Consider the following 17,257-nt stretch of genomic DNA (forward strand, 5'->3'; position numbering starts at 1 on the left):
TAATTGCATTGACCACTCATTTACACATAAAAATCACGTCTCGCTAATTAATTACATCGCATTTGTCCATCAATAACTAGGTCACTGACGCCAGACTTGCGTCACATACACAATGGCTTCCCTATTCGTTTACGAATTGATAAACAGTCACAGATTTTTGAAAATAGTTCGAACCATCACACGTAATGTAGTTATATTTCTGTAATTGTACCTGTATCGTTACCATTATAATAATTATCAGTATTGTTTATGTTATGTTTCGGACCTTCCAACGACTGTCCTGTCTGGCACCTTTTCTTTTCAAGGCATTTGAGCTTACTTAATTATAGCAGTAAATAGACAATGTTTTCAAAATATTTTAAATCATTGAATAAAAATAGGTAAGTACTCAAACAAATTTCATTTATTACACAAACATACAATGAGTTCCCTGAACTATTATTACGTTGTTATCTTTTAATCAAGTATTAAAAAAATGTCTTTGGTTATTGACTAAGAACTATGGTTTATATCTAAATGCGATGCTTCGACGGTCAGGATATGAAACTCGAGATTCACCAGCGACCTGCGCACGCAGCGCGTCCAAACTTTGCCACAACTGTTGCATTTGACCAAAAATAATTACTTCTAGCCGCTGCACTGCGTTGTGTAGCTCTCCTGGAAATTAAGATAACATATTATTTATGTTCTATATCTTCTAATACCTTCTGTATATTATAATCATCTCGCTAATAGCAATAGGATAGTAAGGCGGGTAAAACCGCGCGGCATAGTTCGCATATTATCAGGGCCGTCTTAGACTATGCCGGGGCCCTTGGGCACTCAAGAATTGGGGGCCCTTTCAAACATAAAGAAATCAAACTTTAATAGGTATACAAAAATTTTCCCACAATTATATATGAAGAAACGAGAAAATTTCTATGTAAAATTTTTGCTCCATTTTTTAAATACATTTAACAAAAAAGTTAGTTCTGACCAATTTTGTATGATATGGTCTTTTGAGGAAACTTTTTTTCCTTGTTTTTTTTTTTTATATAATTCATTTGAAACGCTGCGCTGCTGCTGTAATGGCGCTCCAAAGTTGACTTAAATTAAATTTAATTAAGAAATATTTTAAGAATTACTTTTTCAAATTACCTTTCTCTTTTTCAAAGGAGAATGGCAAACTCCCATAGGACTCTGGGCCTGATCGTTACACTGATGATTTATGGGTGATTAAATAGATAAAAATTTACAGACTCTATGAATATAATAATTATAGATCTTTTCTATGGGATAGCAGAGATATTGGGATATTGATTAAGATCAATTTTGAATATAACGTTACTAAGGCCCTTCTGCCATTAGGTACGATACTTCTAGAATACGATACTCGCGTAGAATACTACTTAGATATTTGCTGGCTACCCGATGCTCGCATATTATGCGACTGAAAAATGACTAAATTCATTATTATTGTGCCTCGTTTTTGTGGACCGACGTTATAATAATAATAATTCATTTATTTATTGCAACAACAGTTACGTCGTTATGTCGAGCAATCAGCAATTCCAGTGACGAAGAAGCTCTTGCAATTTTTCTTTTTTATAGAAATAGAAGACGCCAACGTAAGAGTAAGAAGTACTGGATTCATCCATATATTGAAAGAAACATAAGAGAAGAAACATAGAGTTTTTGTAGCCGAACGAGAATTACAACATGATGATTAGATATTTTTATCTTTCTAACGAAGAGATACGCGCGAGAGTCGAGACGCGATGCAAAAGCGACCGACACGGTGAGTAGTGCTATACTAGTCGCGGACGTGTAGGATACCAGTAGCGTAGTGTGCGAGCCTACATAAAAATGTATGTGAGATACTCCGCGGCGACTAGTCTCCGAGACTTGCAGGATACTTGAATCGCCTATGCGTATCGTAATGGGAGAAGGGCCTAAAACTTCACTCAAATGTCAAACAACAAACATAAATCACTCATCACTGACACAATTATGATTAATAATTTGACATTTTATTAATGGCCAGCTACCTAAATAAAAATGTTATAATTATTATTGATTGAGTAAAACATGTTTTTATTTTATAGAATGATCTAAATAAATTAAGATATATTGTGTTAAAAATAAGTTAAGTTTTGCTTCTGATTTATAAAGCATTTGAATTCAATAAAATTAAAAATAAAATATAGACATTCATTCGTATTAATCACAGTATTAATCACAGAACAGTAAGATGTGGTATTAATCGATATATTCGACTTTTTTACTCCTGACAACACTGACAATCTCTGCTTGATAAGACCGGTAGTCATAGAAATCTAAATAACAATGCCGGTAGTGAACACATTATCTTTTTTTTTCAAAGATTTGTTTTCCCATAGAATCAGAAGTAAATATTTTACCAAGAATTACTAAAAATAACATAATGAATTTTAAATATATTATGATTTCTGTAACAGTTAGGCCCAGTTTCGCCATTCTCCTTTATCTTTTTAATTAGCGTCTGGATTTTTTCATTCGTAGCCGTTTCATATTGATCAAAATTATTGCGTGCGTTAATTGACATAATTTATTCAAGGCCTAGGCAAATGGCAAAAGTCAAAACGCTTGTCATCTATTCGTATAGAAATGGTCCGGTGTGAACAGAGTTCACCAAATTCTAGGACCTTTAAAACTACAAACTTGAACTTGAATTTGAATTTGAAAAAAAAAATAGGTGATTTCGCGATTAATACTGAAACTATAAGTTTTATGATAAAATCATTTAGGTGTGAAGTGATTTAAGAAACGTGTGCATATTATAAGGATGGGATGAGTTTATAAATCGTTATATCTTAGAAAATGGTAGGAAGGAAGGATATTGATTCTTTTGTATAGATAATTTTATGATCTACAATTTGAGTAAAAGTGGTTATATGATAAAACTTACCGTTTCGGTAAAAATCACGAAAAACCTATATATTACCTATTGACTTTTAGGAAAAAATTTTTTCCTAGTAACGGAAGGTTGGGAAATTTTAATTTATTTTTGAAGTGAAACTTCTTTAGGCGCGTTGACAGTAAAATTTCAAGGTCGCATCATAACAATACCGTAACGTCATGGAGTAATTCAACGATTTTGGTATCTTATAATCTTGCCAAAGAAGACGTGTGCTATTGAGCACCGAAATAATTTTTCAAATCGCACCAGTACCTAGTTCCCGAGATTAGCGCTTTCAAACAAAAAACAAACTCTGTTTTTAATAATTTTAACAAATTTCGGCTGGATGGGAATTTTGGTCGTGGTCGTCGTTGTCCTTGGTAGTGTGACCGAAACATTAGCAAAACGTCATAAGCTTATAATATCAATTAGTATCAATAGCGGATTCTATTCTCTAGCGTTTCTGCAAATTGTCTAGAGGCCCAGAGATTAAAGTTTTGTCAAAACGCCCTTGTATGCTATTTTGTAAACTTAGACTTGTCATTAATTTTCATAATTCCCAAAATAATTCAAGTAAAAATATATTATTTTACGTTAATAAGTAAATAAATAATTCGAGTAAATGTCTGATAAGTTAATTATAATGGTGTTCGAATCACTCGAATTATTTTACATAGATGTTTTGATTCGAATAAATCTGAAAATGATCTGACGTTCTGGCAACGAGAAAAGTGTATTGCTTTTTAATAAAATATTTTGAGATTTATGTGAAAAAAATTGTCAGTCCTACATGGAGATGTAGGACTGACTGGAGGAGTCGAGGGGGGCCCCCAGACGATGGGGGGCCCTGGGCACTGGCCCCCTGTGCCCCTATGGTAAAGACGGCAATGCATATTATAATATGTCGCCTGGTGAACACTATGGTTCACACACCTTTCACATGAACCGTTAAATCACTACATAGTATAAAACAAAGTCACTTTCTCTGTCCCTATGTCCCTTTGTATGCTTAAATCTTTGAAACTACGAAACGGATTTTGATGCGGTTTTTTTAATAGATACAGTGATTCAATAGGAAGGTTTTAGTATATAATTTATTATGTTTTAGACAAAGCGGGCGAAGCCGCGGACGGTTAGCTAGTCAAAAATAAATTATTATTACTGGAAAGCTTAATTTAAGACTAGAAAGCTCTGCCTCTAGCAGGAAACGGATATCATCTGTGCAATACATCACGAGAAAGATGCATAACGCGTTAGTTTGTCTAATTATATTTTTAACTGCATACGCATTTGCAAATTTATACGTGTAGTTATATCCTGTACTACGAAAGCATTTAAATTAATGATAGATGATTACTAAAGAGTTGCTCCTTAACTACTACGCTTATTTGAAACAATTTTATCATACCTATGTATTGATTGTTGATATTCTGTAGGTGTAAGCGTACCTTCAATTTCAAATCTTCAAAACCATGACTTCCGGACCGGTACTGTAGGAATTGTAAGATCCTATCGATCCTATGCGATTCTTTGATTCACACTACTATTGATAGATAATTACCTATTATTGTAAAAAGTAAAAACAAACAACTCACTTGATGTAACAACACCGTGTAGCCTTCTCGTTATCGTGGCATTTGCAGTGGCGTTAACTTCTTGTGTTTTGACAGAACACATGGCTCGCGCCTCTTCCCGAGGTCCACTGCCATGATATGTAGCATTCCGCACCTCTATGTAAGGCTGCCTATGGTCGTTACTTATAGTGTAATGAGGGCCGTGCTCTGAAATAAAATAATAACCTTAAGGCTGGCGATAGCATTACTAGGTACCAAAAATGTGCTTCATAAATACTTGAATATCTAATGAATTATAAAGAAAAAAAATTTAAGTAGGTCCTGATTCCTGATGCAGACTACAGTAGAAGCTTAGGTATTAATTAATACGAATAAAGGATAGATAAGTAACTCAAAAACAACTCGTTTGAATTGGACCAAAATAATTTAACTTCTTGAACTATACCTAACCACTTAATTATTATGAATCTTTCAAATTAAAAATGAAATATCATAAAAGATTTAGCAAGATAGTTAGGTATAAAAACATATACCTGAAGTTGAAATGAGAATGCCCTCTTTGACTAGGTATTTTTACGAAAAGTCTATTAATCAAAAAATAAACTCGGAAAAACTCATTAATAAGCTATCAGGCAGTTACTTACAAGCCTGGGGGCCTATTGAAATCCAGACGGCAGACGCAAGTGTAGATAACCTCGAGTTCTATTTCGTTATTGTTTCCCAATTGAACATACCTATCTCATTTCCCCATTTAAAAATTGGCAGACCAACACCACTTGGTTCTGTCAATCAATATTAATTTTTGCAAGACTTGGCCTTATTTTAAATACTCAAATACATATTTACGATGAACTTATACTTCGCGCAAGTACACCATATCTTATCAGTTAAATCTCAACCGGATGAATGGCATACGGACTACAAAATATTTATTTAAGATTAGGAATAACAAAAAAATAATGTATTCTACTAACATGTTTAAAAATTACGTGTGCTTTGTATTAATGAAAAAATGATCTGAACCAGATTTACTTATATAGGTAGAGCCTTACCTACCTACCAAAATAGTGCAGGATAGAGTTTGATAAATCTGTCCCGAACTATACTGTATGAGATGTGTTATAATTTAGAAAAAAGAACAAAATCAAATAACCAACCTTAATTACTGATATAAACCCATCTAAAAAAAACTTTTGAATGAAAAATTAAAAGGCATATTATGGCTATAATATGGCCTTAAGGTAACTGTGTGTTTATTTGTATACAGTTCATTATTTGTTTTTTGTCAATTTTACAAAAAAAGTAAGTACGGTCTAAAAAATGTAATTAATGAAAATAATTTTAATTTATTCTGTATATTACCTATACAGTACCTACAGAAAGGGAATTAACAAATCTAAGCCTTAGTGGGTACTTACGATAAGGATTTGCAGGCCCAGGAAGCACGTGAGTCAGTACAGTGAAAGTGAAAAACACCAGAAATATAACAAAATGCCACATTTCCAAAAACTAACAAACTCTTTATTATATTAAGTTATTAAATCAAAACCATTGTAAATATTATATTTTCGTAATTTTCGGATTATATTTGAATGAATATTACAAGTGCCTGCCGCTAAAGACGCGTCGAAGTGATCACTGAACTAGATGAAATCTGGGGGAATAAATAGCAACGGCTGGATGAACTACAGAAACCATGTATAGCTAAGTATAGTATATGTTATATGCGCTACCTGTGCTTCAATGATGAAGTCATATTTCATACCAAATTTGAACTTACTTTAGGTACATCTACCTAATCTGTGAACTAGGGATGTTAGATAGGTAGTTACAGACTCCCTATAATAATTATGTCGAATGTTGAAAGACTTGAAATAATTAAATATATGACGAAAGGTAAGTATAGTCTTTTTAATATAAGTATATCAATATGTAATGCTATGAATTTCCTAGATAGAGCTTTTCATCACGCATTTTAGAATACCTGACCTCAGATAAACATAAAGAGCAAGAGCCAGTCAAGGAATAAACTTTCGTCTTCTTAACCACTTTTCCTCAATTTAGGGCAATAGTATCTACAATTAACCTGCTGAAGTATTTTGCAGGGCGAGTAAAAAGCAGATGTAGCGCGAAAAATTTATGAACCTTTCATGTCAATTGCTAACAGCTAGAACTTCGATTTCTAAATAAACATTTACAAATAAATACGTGTGAATTTATTTTGCGCTTCTTTGAATATTATACAGGTTATATTTTAAGGGGTATCATTTAAGCTGTCACCAATTTAATTAGTTTTGTGTTTCCTAAATAATAGGGTTTGTCCTCAAAATAGTAGATCTGTCACCAAAATTTAGTCACCAAACAATGCAAAATCAGTTCCACAATAAATCACCTAAAATCCTGAGATATAAGGTCTATAGTACCAAATAAATGTTTTTGTATGTATTATAATAGGTGTGTCCTAATAAGTATTTAAGCAAACTAATTTAAAGAGATCACCAATAAATCATATTATGTTAGATACTAAAAGTTAAAATAAACAATATTTATTCTTAAAAATAATAACCACTGAATTATCAGCTCTGGTTTAATAGCTGGCTAATGGTTAGCATAATTGTAGATAAATTCTTGATAAAACACTTAATTAAATTAATTGAAATAATCAATATTTATTGTTAAAAAACAATAATCACTGAATAATCAGCGCTGGTTTGGATTTCGAAGGGCGCCCCCTTTTTCTTTTCTGGCCGATAAGCACATTTTTTGCTTCTGGTGGGGGGTTGGCCAGCTTTAAGCGTATGGCTAATCCGATAATAATATGTTTGCACATGTCAATTTTTAAAGCGCGCCAATTTGTCTCCGCCCCTTTGATAATTTTTTCATTAAAATTATAAATTGATGTATTAAATTGATAACGAATACTATTAATTTAATATCTGAACGAAATAAAATGTTACTACTGTACCTATTGGTGACAAAATATCAAATAAAAAGGAGTCGCAGTCAGGGATCGATAATCGATTTATTTGGTGACAGATCTACCATTCTGAGCACAGAGCTATTATTTAAGTAACAAAACTGTTATTATAAGAACGAAGTTTATATTCATGTTGCATTACATGAATATAAACTTCGTTATATAATTTTATTGGTTATCGATCTCTTATTTTACACATATATTAACATTAATTTGATAATTCATACCTGGGAACAATTTTTGCTTATCTGAGAACGAAAATATTTCGTGGTGATAGATCCATTTATTAGGTGATACAACTTGATGACAAATATAAATTTTGGTGATAGAAAATATAGTTCCCTATTTTAAGTAGCATAAATAACTATTAATCATATTGTGTTACGTATAGGGTATTTATTTATCTAGAAATAGTAGAGAGGATGATCTAAGTAGGTAGAGAGGCAAAAAGCGAATAGTTTAATCTTTTCAAGGTGATTTAAGAATCCGCAACAGTAATTTTCATATGCTATGCGTAAAAAAATTCTAATTAAAGAATTATGTGTTCGAATAATCATTGGCTAAGTTTAAACTGATGTCTTACGATACAGACGTCACTTAATTATTCCTGGTGTTTCCTTTCGTCACGCTCCATTTGTGTGATCAGCTATTGACCTATATTAAACCATAAAACCAATCTACTCATTCATTTACGTATTTGTTTTTTCAGACGAAGATAGACTTGTTAACGAACACTTAACCTTTTGAGGAAATGAGAGTCATGGACTGAAAGTTTCTTTATAGGTCTCGGGGAGCATTTTATGGCAAAAAGTCAGGTATTTCCTGTGGGTATTTCTAAAGAATATATTGAAAAGGCAAATATGTGTTAAATAAAATATATAAAGACGGGTGAAAGTGAATAATTAAAATACTCGTACCTACACCTTACTTGATAATCTTTAACCTTAATCTTATTATGTATAACAAAAAGTGATTAATATGTAAAATTTATGACAAAAGATGAGTCAAGTGTGCCTCTTTGGATATCATAGAAAACCTTGCCTTTTACCACAATTTCAAAACTTAAACAATAAGCTGCTTGTTCTTATATGTCCAACGTTTTTCCATTCAAAGTAAATTTTATTATCAGAAGTGTGAGATGGGAGTGGTGATATGCTGTTAGAATTAATCCACCGCATCAAAAATTGTGTCAAGGATACAATATACATGGCCAATGGTACATTGTTGATAGTCCTTTATAATCATGGGAAATTAATTCAATTAGATAGATGTGCATTTATGACTACATTTCAATAGCTGAAAACCAGGTATCATGATTTTTAGTTTATTTGTGGTTCTGACAATATACAAAGGTTAAATGGCGTCTATGTACATTGGCCAAACATATTTATATAAAAGACTACAATAGACTCAGTTTTCTTCGAGCGAAAAATGAATTGCTGTCGCTTTAGCGGTGAGATTCTTAAATAGATTTTAACTACCTACGTGCAGATAAGAAATCCTAGTTTCGAAACTAGATGATAATGGAAGCCAGTTAATCAATTACTACAAAATTTCATGGCCAGTGTTACGCGATTTATAATCCTTAGGCCTTCCCAGAACAGGCCACTGTTTAAACATATAGATACTTAAAAAATTGTTGAACGATGAATATTCTTCTGCTGACGTTACTCACAGCAACCATAAACACAAGTGGTATGTGATAATTGTGTTTTTATATGTTTTATTAATTGAATTTGGTCTGAGCATTACACCATTTTAAACCATCCGTAATGCATGGTATTAATCGTAAACCGTACAAGTAAAAAGCAATTTAAAGTACAGTTAAAAGCAATTGATGAAGGCCGAGAACGGTTTATTGGATTATTAAGAAAATTATTTTTTGTTAATAAAATATTTGTTTTAGCCTTAATCCCGTTACGAGAGCAGAAATTCTTAAATCCGAATGCGATGCTACGTCAACTGTTTGAAATACTGAGGCAAACTATTAAACAAGGTAGTCCTGAAAACAATGTGCCCGTCCTTGATCCAATGATATTTCTTAGAGAAGAAGTAAAAATCCAGACGAGGCTTATCAGGTAAAGCAAGTTAAATATCCTCCAAAATAATTAATAGGTATACATACCTAATCTAGGCACCTACTTCCTAGGCCTACTTCCCACCCCGATTTCGAATTTCGAACACCTTTTACAGCGTGATAATTATAATATAGGTAATTATAATATGTTGTTAACTACCAAGGGTTTATTTTTTTATTAAATCTTGTAAGAATCTGGTCCTCAACAATCTCTATGATAAAATATATCGGAGTCGATTTAACTATTCTGGTGATAGAGTTAAGTAAGAAAAACATATCGACTCTACCTACATAATATAATGAAGAATGAATGTTATGTAAGGGAAAAATGTTTTATAAGTAAGACTTACCTACCAATTAGTTATTATCATTTCAGTATCGGAGCAAATCTTACAAATGGTGTTATAAGAGGCCTAGGAGATTATCAATTAGATCATATAGAATTTAATCGTGATGAACTCACAATTGTCATGGAACTTACCATTTCAAAGTTAACTATTGAATCAGGTAATAAATTCATGCAGTTAAAAAATAAATACTTATAAGAAATGAGAAGCTTATGGGTTGTATGCATACGTTTTTTTGTTAGTTTTCAGAGCTAGAAATATTGGCATTTTTCGATGACTAGGTAAAATGTAGAGCGGCTCTATTTTTATTCATTCTAAGATTGGTGACACGATTTATCTTCACCGTTCAAAGCAGCATCATTCTCTAAATCTAACTATTATTCTTATTAACATAATGATATAATAACACAAGTAGATAGATATAACTTATTTAACAATACCTAATCAATTTAAAATATGTTTCAGATTATTACGAAATGGATGGTTTCTTATTTGACAAGTTGCCGATATTCGGCAAAGGGGAACTTAGGTTGGTAATCACAGGTTTTTATGTACCTAATTAGTATATTTTTAAGTAGGTCGACCTTAAAATTTGAATGAATAAGAAACTTTGAAAAACATTTTTTCAGGTTTGAAGTAAAAAATTTAGAAATATCATGCAAAGCTTTGTTAAGACCGTCTGCAAATGGTAAATCGACTTTAATTGAGAATTTTGGAAACTTCAGATTCAACGTGAAAGAAATTGCGGTAAGTACCTAAGTAATAGTTTCTAGAAAAATAACACATTATTAATTTAGATTATAATACTCGCACATAGCCCATTCAGATGATATAATCTATAAATTATTATCAAGGGCACTGATAAGGTAATTATATTATCTATTTATTGAATCAATAATAATTGATAAATTGTGTTTATCAAAAATAATAAGAATAAAAGGACATTAACCAAGTAGATAGTAGGTACTGTTCGTATCCTATATCAAGACCCGCGAAGATTTTACCTATAGGTACCTACCTAAGTATTTGTTATTTGATTTTGTTCTGTTATTGCGTATCCTAAATTTACAACCAGATAAATAATCAAAATACTAGACTTGCCCTTCTTTTGTCTCATTTAGTATAGATACAGAAGGATACAAATATTTCATTTGGTTTCATTAATTGTATGACGAATATAATATAAAATGCACTGAACTGTTGCATACCTACTTCACGGTCGATGTGATCTATTTGACTATTGATATAAAAAGGAAGGCATCATTAATCTCTCTTATTTACGACCTCATTGTAAACTTTTATAGGCGGTGCAATAAAATGCTATGAAAATAAATTGTCACAACAAAACGAATTTATTCAAAAATTCAAAACTGGAGACGTTTTTTTGCAGTTGACCGAAAATATAGGTAGAGCCTGGTTGATGAATTGATTATTATGCAACTCTACCATACATGAATAAGCTCTGTTTCTTCGTGTAAATTGCGTATTTTATTATGTATTGTTCACTCCAAAATAAGTAGTACAACTAGTATATAAAAATATATAAATGATCATAACCTAGATCGAAGGAATTTATAATAATATGTACTAAATATATTGTGTTTCTTATTCCAGTCTCACACGGAGTTTGGTGACAACGTAGACTGCATAATTAATAAAATAGTTAAAGATGTCCTCGCTTCCTATTTTACAAGATTCAATAAATACATAGCCAAAGTATACAGTCCTCAGATAAAGAAGATTTTAAATCCGTTTTTAGATAAATTTGATTCGTGGAGAATAATATCTAGTTTGTAATTGTACACCGCCTACTTACCTATTATATTATGTACTTCAAAGCTTTAATAAATGAATATTACTTATCTACTGCTTTTATTTCATCTCTATTCCTCTTTATACTACCTATACCTAAAGTATACTGCTTATTGATACACTCTTAAAGTACCTACTATATTTTATTTTATTTTATTTTATTAGTTTCCAAACAGCTTATACAACAATATGACATACAAATTATAAAAGTACAATTAAAAAAGTTCTATGTATAAACCTATTATATGGATACACAAAATATGTTTAGTGTGAAAGATATCACTTCAAAATACTGTTACCATAACAATAAAAAAATAAAAAAAATACGATAAAAGAAATGCTTATAACAAGATTCGGCATAAATCCGTGTGTTTCAGGTGCTACGCAGAGCAGTAAGTATTAAGCGACGAAAACTGGCTAGACTATTTGAAAATATGTCAATTGTGTTATCTTTATTAACTATTTCGTTATAACTTCGGCATAACCTAAATACTGGGTTATTATAAGAAATGCATAAGCGAGTGGCGGGTATATAGAAGGGTTTAGCGTTCCGAGTGACACGAGCGTTACAATACAAAGAGAATCTAGAAAGCATATCGGTGTGAATTAGGTTATTGATAATTTTATACATATAAGTTAAATCAATGAATTTACGTCGCATTTCAAGAGAATCCAAATTGAAATATTTAAGTCGAACGTCATAGGTAGGCAAGGATCTCCTAAGGTGTTTACGATAGCATAGAGAACGTAGAAATCGTTTTTGTACCGATTCGAGCTTGTCGATATGTGTTTTGTAGAATGGAGACCACACTGAGGAGCCATATTCAAGGGTGCTACGGACCAGAGATTTATAAAGAATTAGGGCACTATTTTTATTTTTAAAAGATCTGGACATTCGTAATATAAAACCTAAATTTTGATTGGCTTTTTTGACAGTGGATTCGACATGATCGATAAATGATAAGCTTTTATCGAATGTCACCCCTAGATCACGAATGGATTCTTTACGACCTATGATAATATTTGAAATTTGATACGAAAAGTTAATGCTGTTTACTTTATTAGTAAATGTGACAACATGACACTTAGAGGTGTTTAATTTCATTAAATTTCTCTTACACCAGGCATGAAGAGCAATTAAGTCTTCTTGAAGCAACTGACAGTCAGCAATATTTTCGACTTTTCTATATAATTTCAGATCATCCGCATAAAGTAGACATTTACTACCTATATTAAATCGTAAGGGTGCATCATTTATAAAAACCGCGAACAAAAGAGGGCCAAGATGGGAACCCTGGGGAACACCGGAAGGAACAGAAAAGGGTTCAGATAGGTAGCCGTTGACAGCAACTATTTGAGTGCGATTTTTAATGTATGAGATGATCCAACGCAATAAGTTCCCGTGTATACCACAAATCATCAGCTTTTTAATCAGGAGCTCATGGTTGACTTTATCGAAAGCCTTCTGAAAGTCGGTGTAGATGACATCCACTTGTCCTTTGTTGTCCAAAGTTTCTAGGAGATAGTCAGCGTATTCAGTTAAATTAGATGTTGTTGATTTACGCGCGACAAATCCATGTTGTTCAGAAATAAGTAAAGGTTTAACGAAATTGTAAATTTGATTGTAAATAACACGTTCAAATATTTTAGCGAAGCAATTTAGTATGCAGATGGGTCTGTAGTTACAACAGTTCGATCTATCACCGGATTTGAATATTGGAATTACGTGAGCGATCTTCCAAAAGTCAGGAAAGTTACCTGAAGATAGAGATCTATTAAATATTATAAACAGTGGTAAGGTGAGTTCGTTATAGCAAGATTTAACAAAATGAGATGGAATACCGTCTGGTCCAGGACCCTTGTTCGGATCTAATTGTTTAAGAAGTTTATTAACATCATGCGCGTCAATTACAACTTTGTTAAGACAATTATGCGAGTCGTTGTGGACGGGATCCTCAATAATGGCATTATTTATATGTATTATGTAGGTACTTCAAAGCTTTAATAAATGAATATTACTTATCCACTGCTTTTATTTCATCTCTATTCCTCTTTATATTACCTATACCTAAAGTATACTGCTTATTGATACACTCTTAAAGTACCTAGGTACTATATGTATTATGTAGGTACTTCAAAGCTTTAATGAATGAATATTACTTATCTACTGCTTTTATTTCATCTCTATTCCTCTTTATACTACCTATACCTAAAGTATACTGCTTATTGATACACTCTTAAAGTACCTACTATATGTATTATGTAGGTACTTCAAAGCTTTAATAAATGAATATTACTTATCCACTGCTTATTCCTCTTACTATTAATACAGTATATAAGTACTGCTAATTGATACACTCTTAAATTCTCATAAAATATGCTGAATTGACACATGCCGATACTTATTATGTTATTGCATGTCGAATAAAAGAGAAAACTTGTAGGTATGTACTTTTTACACTGATACATTTACGTTTACAATGAATAGGATATTCATACAAAATTACTATGATACTTATTAAGTGAAATTCCGTGTCCCCTATACTAGTGGGGTACGGGCAGATGCATTTTGCATACATCTGTTTCATTGATTTTCTTTAACAAGTAGGTGATCATTCTGTGTCCTGACAGACCGACTCATTTTTTTCTTCGTCTCCACCGGGAGTCGAACCCAGGACCCTCGGTTTTACGCTCACGCGTAAACCACGGCCACGGTACAAAGGAAGAAACTATGATAACTAATATAAAATATAAATGATATAAATACAATCAATGCTTGGTTTAATTTTGCCATATTGACGAAAAAAACTCTACCACAGAATAAATAGGGAAGAAATTCTACATACTCTCTAGAAATATACGCAACATACTTACGACAATTAACTTATGGGGGCCACCTCACGTAATTAATGGACGCCCCCCGTACTCACATGTCAAGAATTATTGATAATTTTAACATTACAATTGGATAAAATCATTTAGAGAAGTAGTTTTTTAGAATATTTAGTCCTGTATAGTCCTAGTTTAGTCATAGCTATCTATATGGATGAATAAATGTATTATCTATGAGCTTGAGAGTTTTGTTTTCTTTTCTCAATATAACGTAATAATAATATCATTATCCTTATATCAAAGGGTCGTCTCAAAATTCATAAACTTTAACTCAGACGTTGAAATATTTATGTGATAAGAAATAAAATAAAAAATTCTTAAGAACCTATAAAGACAGCAGTAAAAATAAAAATAATTGATGATAAAAATCACCCTTTCCAATTAAAATTATACATTAAAATAAAAATAAAATATGAACTCCCTATATTATAACCTCTTCCATAGGTAAATAATCCACACCTAAATAATGCGTAAAGATAAAAACAGTTTATCCATAACAATAGTTTATTTTACAGGATTTAACAATGAATAGTTTTATTGTTTTCAGATAATATTGATTAATCAAGTAATTAGGTTGATTACTGTCCTATCTCTGATTTATTTGTCGCAGGTGATCGCTGATTTTTGAATTAATTGTTTTTATGAGCGACCAGTAGTTTTGTGGCTCAAGCAAAACACAGGTGGGTTTTCCTGAAGTTCTGTAATCCCTTATATATTTTCATAAATATCCAATTGGTGACACGTAAGTAACATACCTCAATTCCAATATAAATTTTAAAGACTGTAAAATACGTTTTATAAAATTCCACGCAAAAGTTTCTTATTCTATCCACTTTTCCTTCGCCGTGGATCCCATGAATGGACGGTGTCCTGGCCGTGTCAATTTATTCTATGCTGTAATTTTATTGAAAATTCATCAGTCACCAATCATTTTTTAAATAAAAATATTACCTACTTATAAATAATTGTCTATGTGCACCCAATAAAATATAGGTACCTACCTACATTTAATTTTTTTTTTACAAACCGGTAACTAGTTTTAAATTTATTATTTACTAGCTTCCGCCCGCGACTCCGTCCGCGCGGATGTCGGTATTCGTGTGGATGGTTTATTTCTCCATTTTGAGTAACTCTGACAATGAGATCTTATAAATATCTATTAATACAAATACGGCTAGGCCTATAATAATAAAAATTATATATAAATAAATTTTTTTCTACGTATTTTTCCAGGATAAAAAGTATCCTATTTTACGCCCAGGACAATAAGGTATAATTATACCAAGTTTCATCGAAATCGAACCATTAGTTTTCACGTGATGTCTTCACATACAGACAGACAGACAGACAAAAATTTTTTTTATCACATATTTGGGTTTGGTATCGATCCAGTAACACCCCCTGCTATTTATTTTTTCAATATTTTCAATGTACAGAATTGACCCTTCTACAGATTTATTATATATGTATTATGTATAGATGTATAGATGTATAGATTTTTTCTTTATAGTCCTAGTTAACTAATAAATCAAATGTTCCCGAACACATAGAATAAATTATTTGCTAATAAAACTATTTTTCAAGTAAAGGGGCAGGTGGGCCCCGGCCATCTGGTGTAAAGTGGTCACCACCGCCTTTAATTATTACACTAATAACACTTTTCCCGGTCTTTTAAAGATACATACGCTCTATTCTTCAAGGGTCCAATATCGTAGTCATTCGGGAACTTCGCAATTTTTATTCTGATTGGTACTTAAGTATGTTATCTATCTCTTCAAATTATTCACATCATAAACAAGAATAGGTATTTATAATTTAATATTATAATACACATAATATACTCTACTATTTACTTACTAGTAAGTTTATAAAATACTAGTGGTCCGCCCCGGCTTCGCCCGTGGTACATATTTCGCGATAAAATGTAGCCTATGTCCTTTCTCGGGTATCAAAATATCTCCATACCAAATTTCATGAAAATTGGTTCAGTAGTTTAGGCGTGATTGAGTAACAGACAGACAGACAGACAGAGTTACTACTTACTTTCGCATTTATAATATTAGTATGGATGAGCAAAATCGAATGCAAAGAGTATATGCAGGTCATTACATTTTCAGTAAACCCATTATTTCCGTATTATGTTAATGACGATATAATAACGAGGTTGTGATATCTGACATAACATTGCCTTTTTACAATGGTAATACAAAATATAGTCATAGGAAATGGTATATTTTTGTACGTTGGTGTTTTCGACTTACCTACTTTGATAAATATATGGAACCTATAAACTAATTTTATAAGGCTGAAGAGATTGTTTGTTTCTTTATGAGATAGCCCATTTACCGAGGAAGGCTATCATCACGCTAAGACCAACAAGAACGGAGCCACGAGGGTGAAATCACGGGGCGCAGCTAGTCAATTAAAAGTATGTAATTAATTATGTTATGACTTTCAGGATGAAATTAGCAATTATATTGTTGGTAGCTGCTGTAGCGACGGCCGCGCCCAATACGGAATTGAAGCAAGATGTTTTCGATATTGACGTAGGTGGGTACTTACATAAAATAAATTATAAACTTGATAGTAACATAGCAGTTGATACCTATAGTAGGTAACTATGAATAACAGTTACTTTATCTTATAAGGTAGGTACCTACC

The 17,257-nt window shown here is 32.0% G+C and overlaps 2 protein-coding genes across 3 annotated transcripts in view; one reads left to right on the top strand and one right to left on the bottom strand.

Annotated features, from left to right (window-relative positions):
- The window catches only part of LOC123700154 (ATP-binding cassette sub-family C member 4-like), a 219,903-nt gene that overhangs the window by 42,723 nt on the left and 159,923 nt on the right, over nt 1-17,257 (top strand). The gene's annotated exons all lie outside the window — the stretch shown is intronic.
- Nucleotides 386-6,126, bottom strand: LOC123700233. Its single transcript, XM_045647401.1, has 3 exons — nt 5,910-6,126; nt 4,513-4,698; nt 386-657 (listed from the first exon to the last, which is right to left on the bottom strand). Exons 1-3 carry the CDS (start codon nt 5,989-5,991, stop codon nt 500-502), a joined length of 426 nt encoding a protein of 141 aa, XP_045503357.1. The 5' UTR covers nt 5,992-6,126; the 3' UTR covers nt 386-499.

Source organism: Colias croceus, chromosome 2 (genome assembly GCF_905220415.1).
Source record: "Colias croceus chromosome 2, ilColCroc2.1".
In the NCBI taxonomy this organism is placed as follows: domain Eukaryota; kingdom Metazoa; phylum Arthropoda; class Insecta; order Lepidoptera; family Pieridae; genus Colias; species Colias croceus.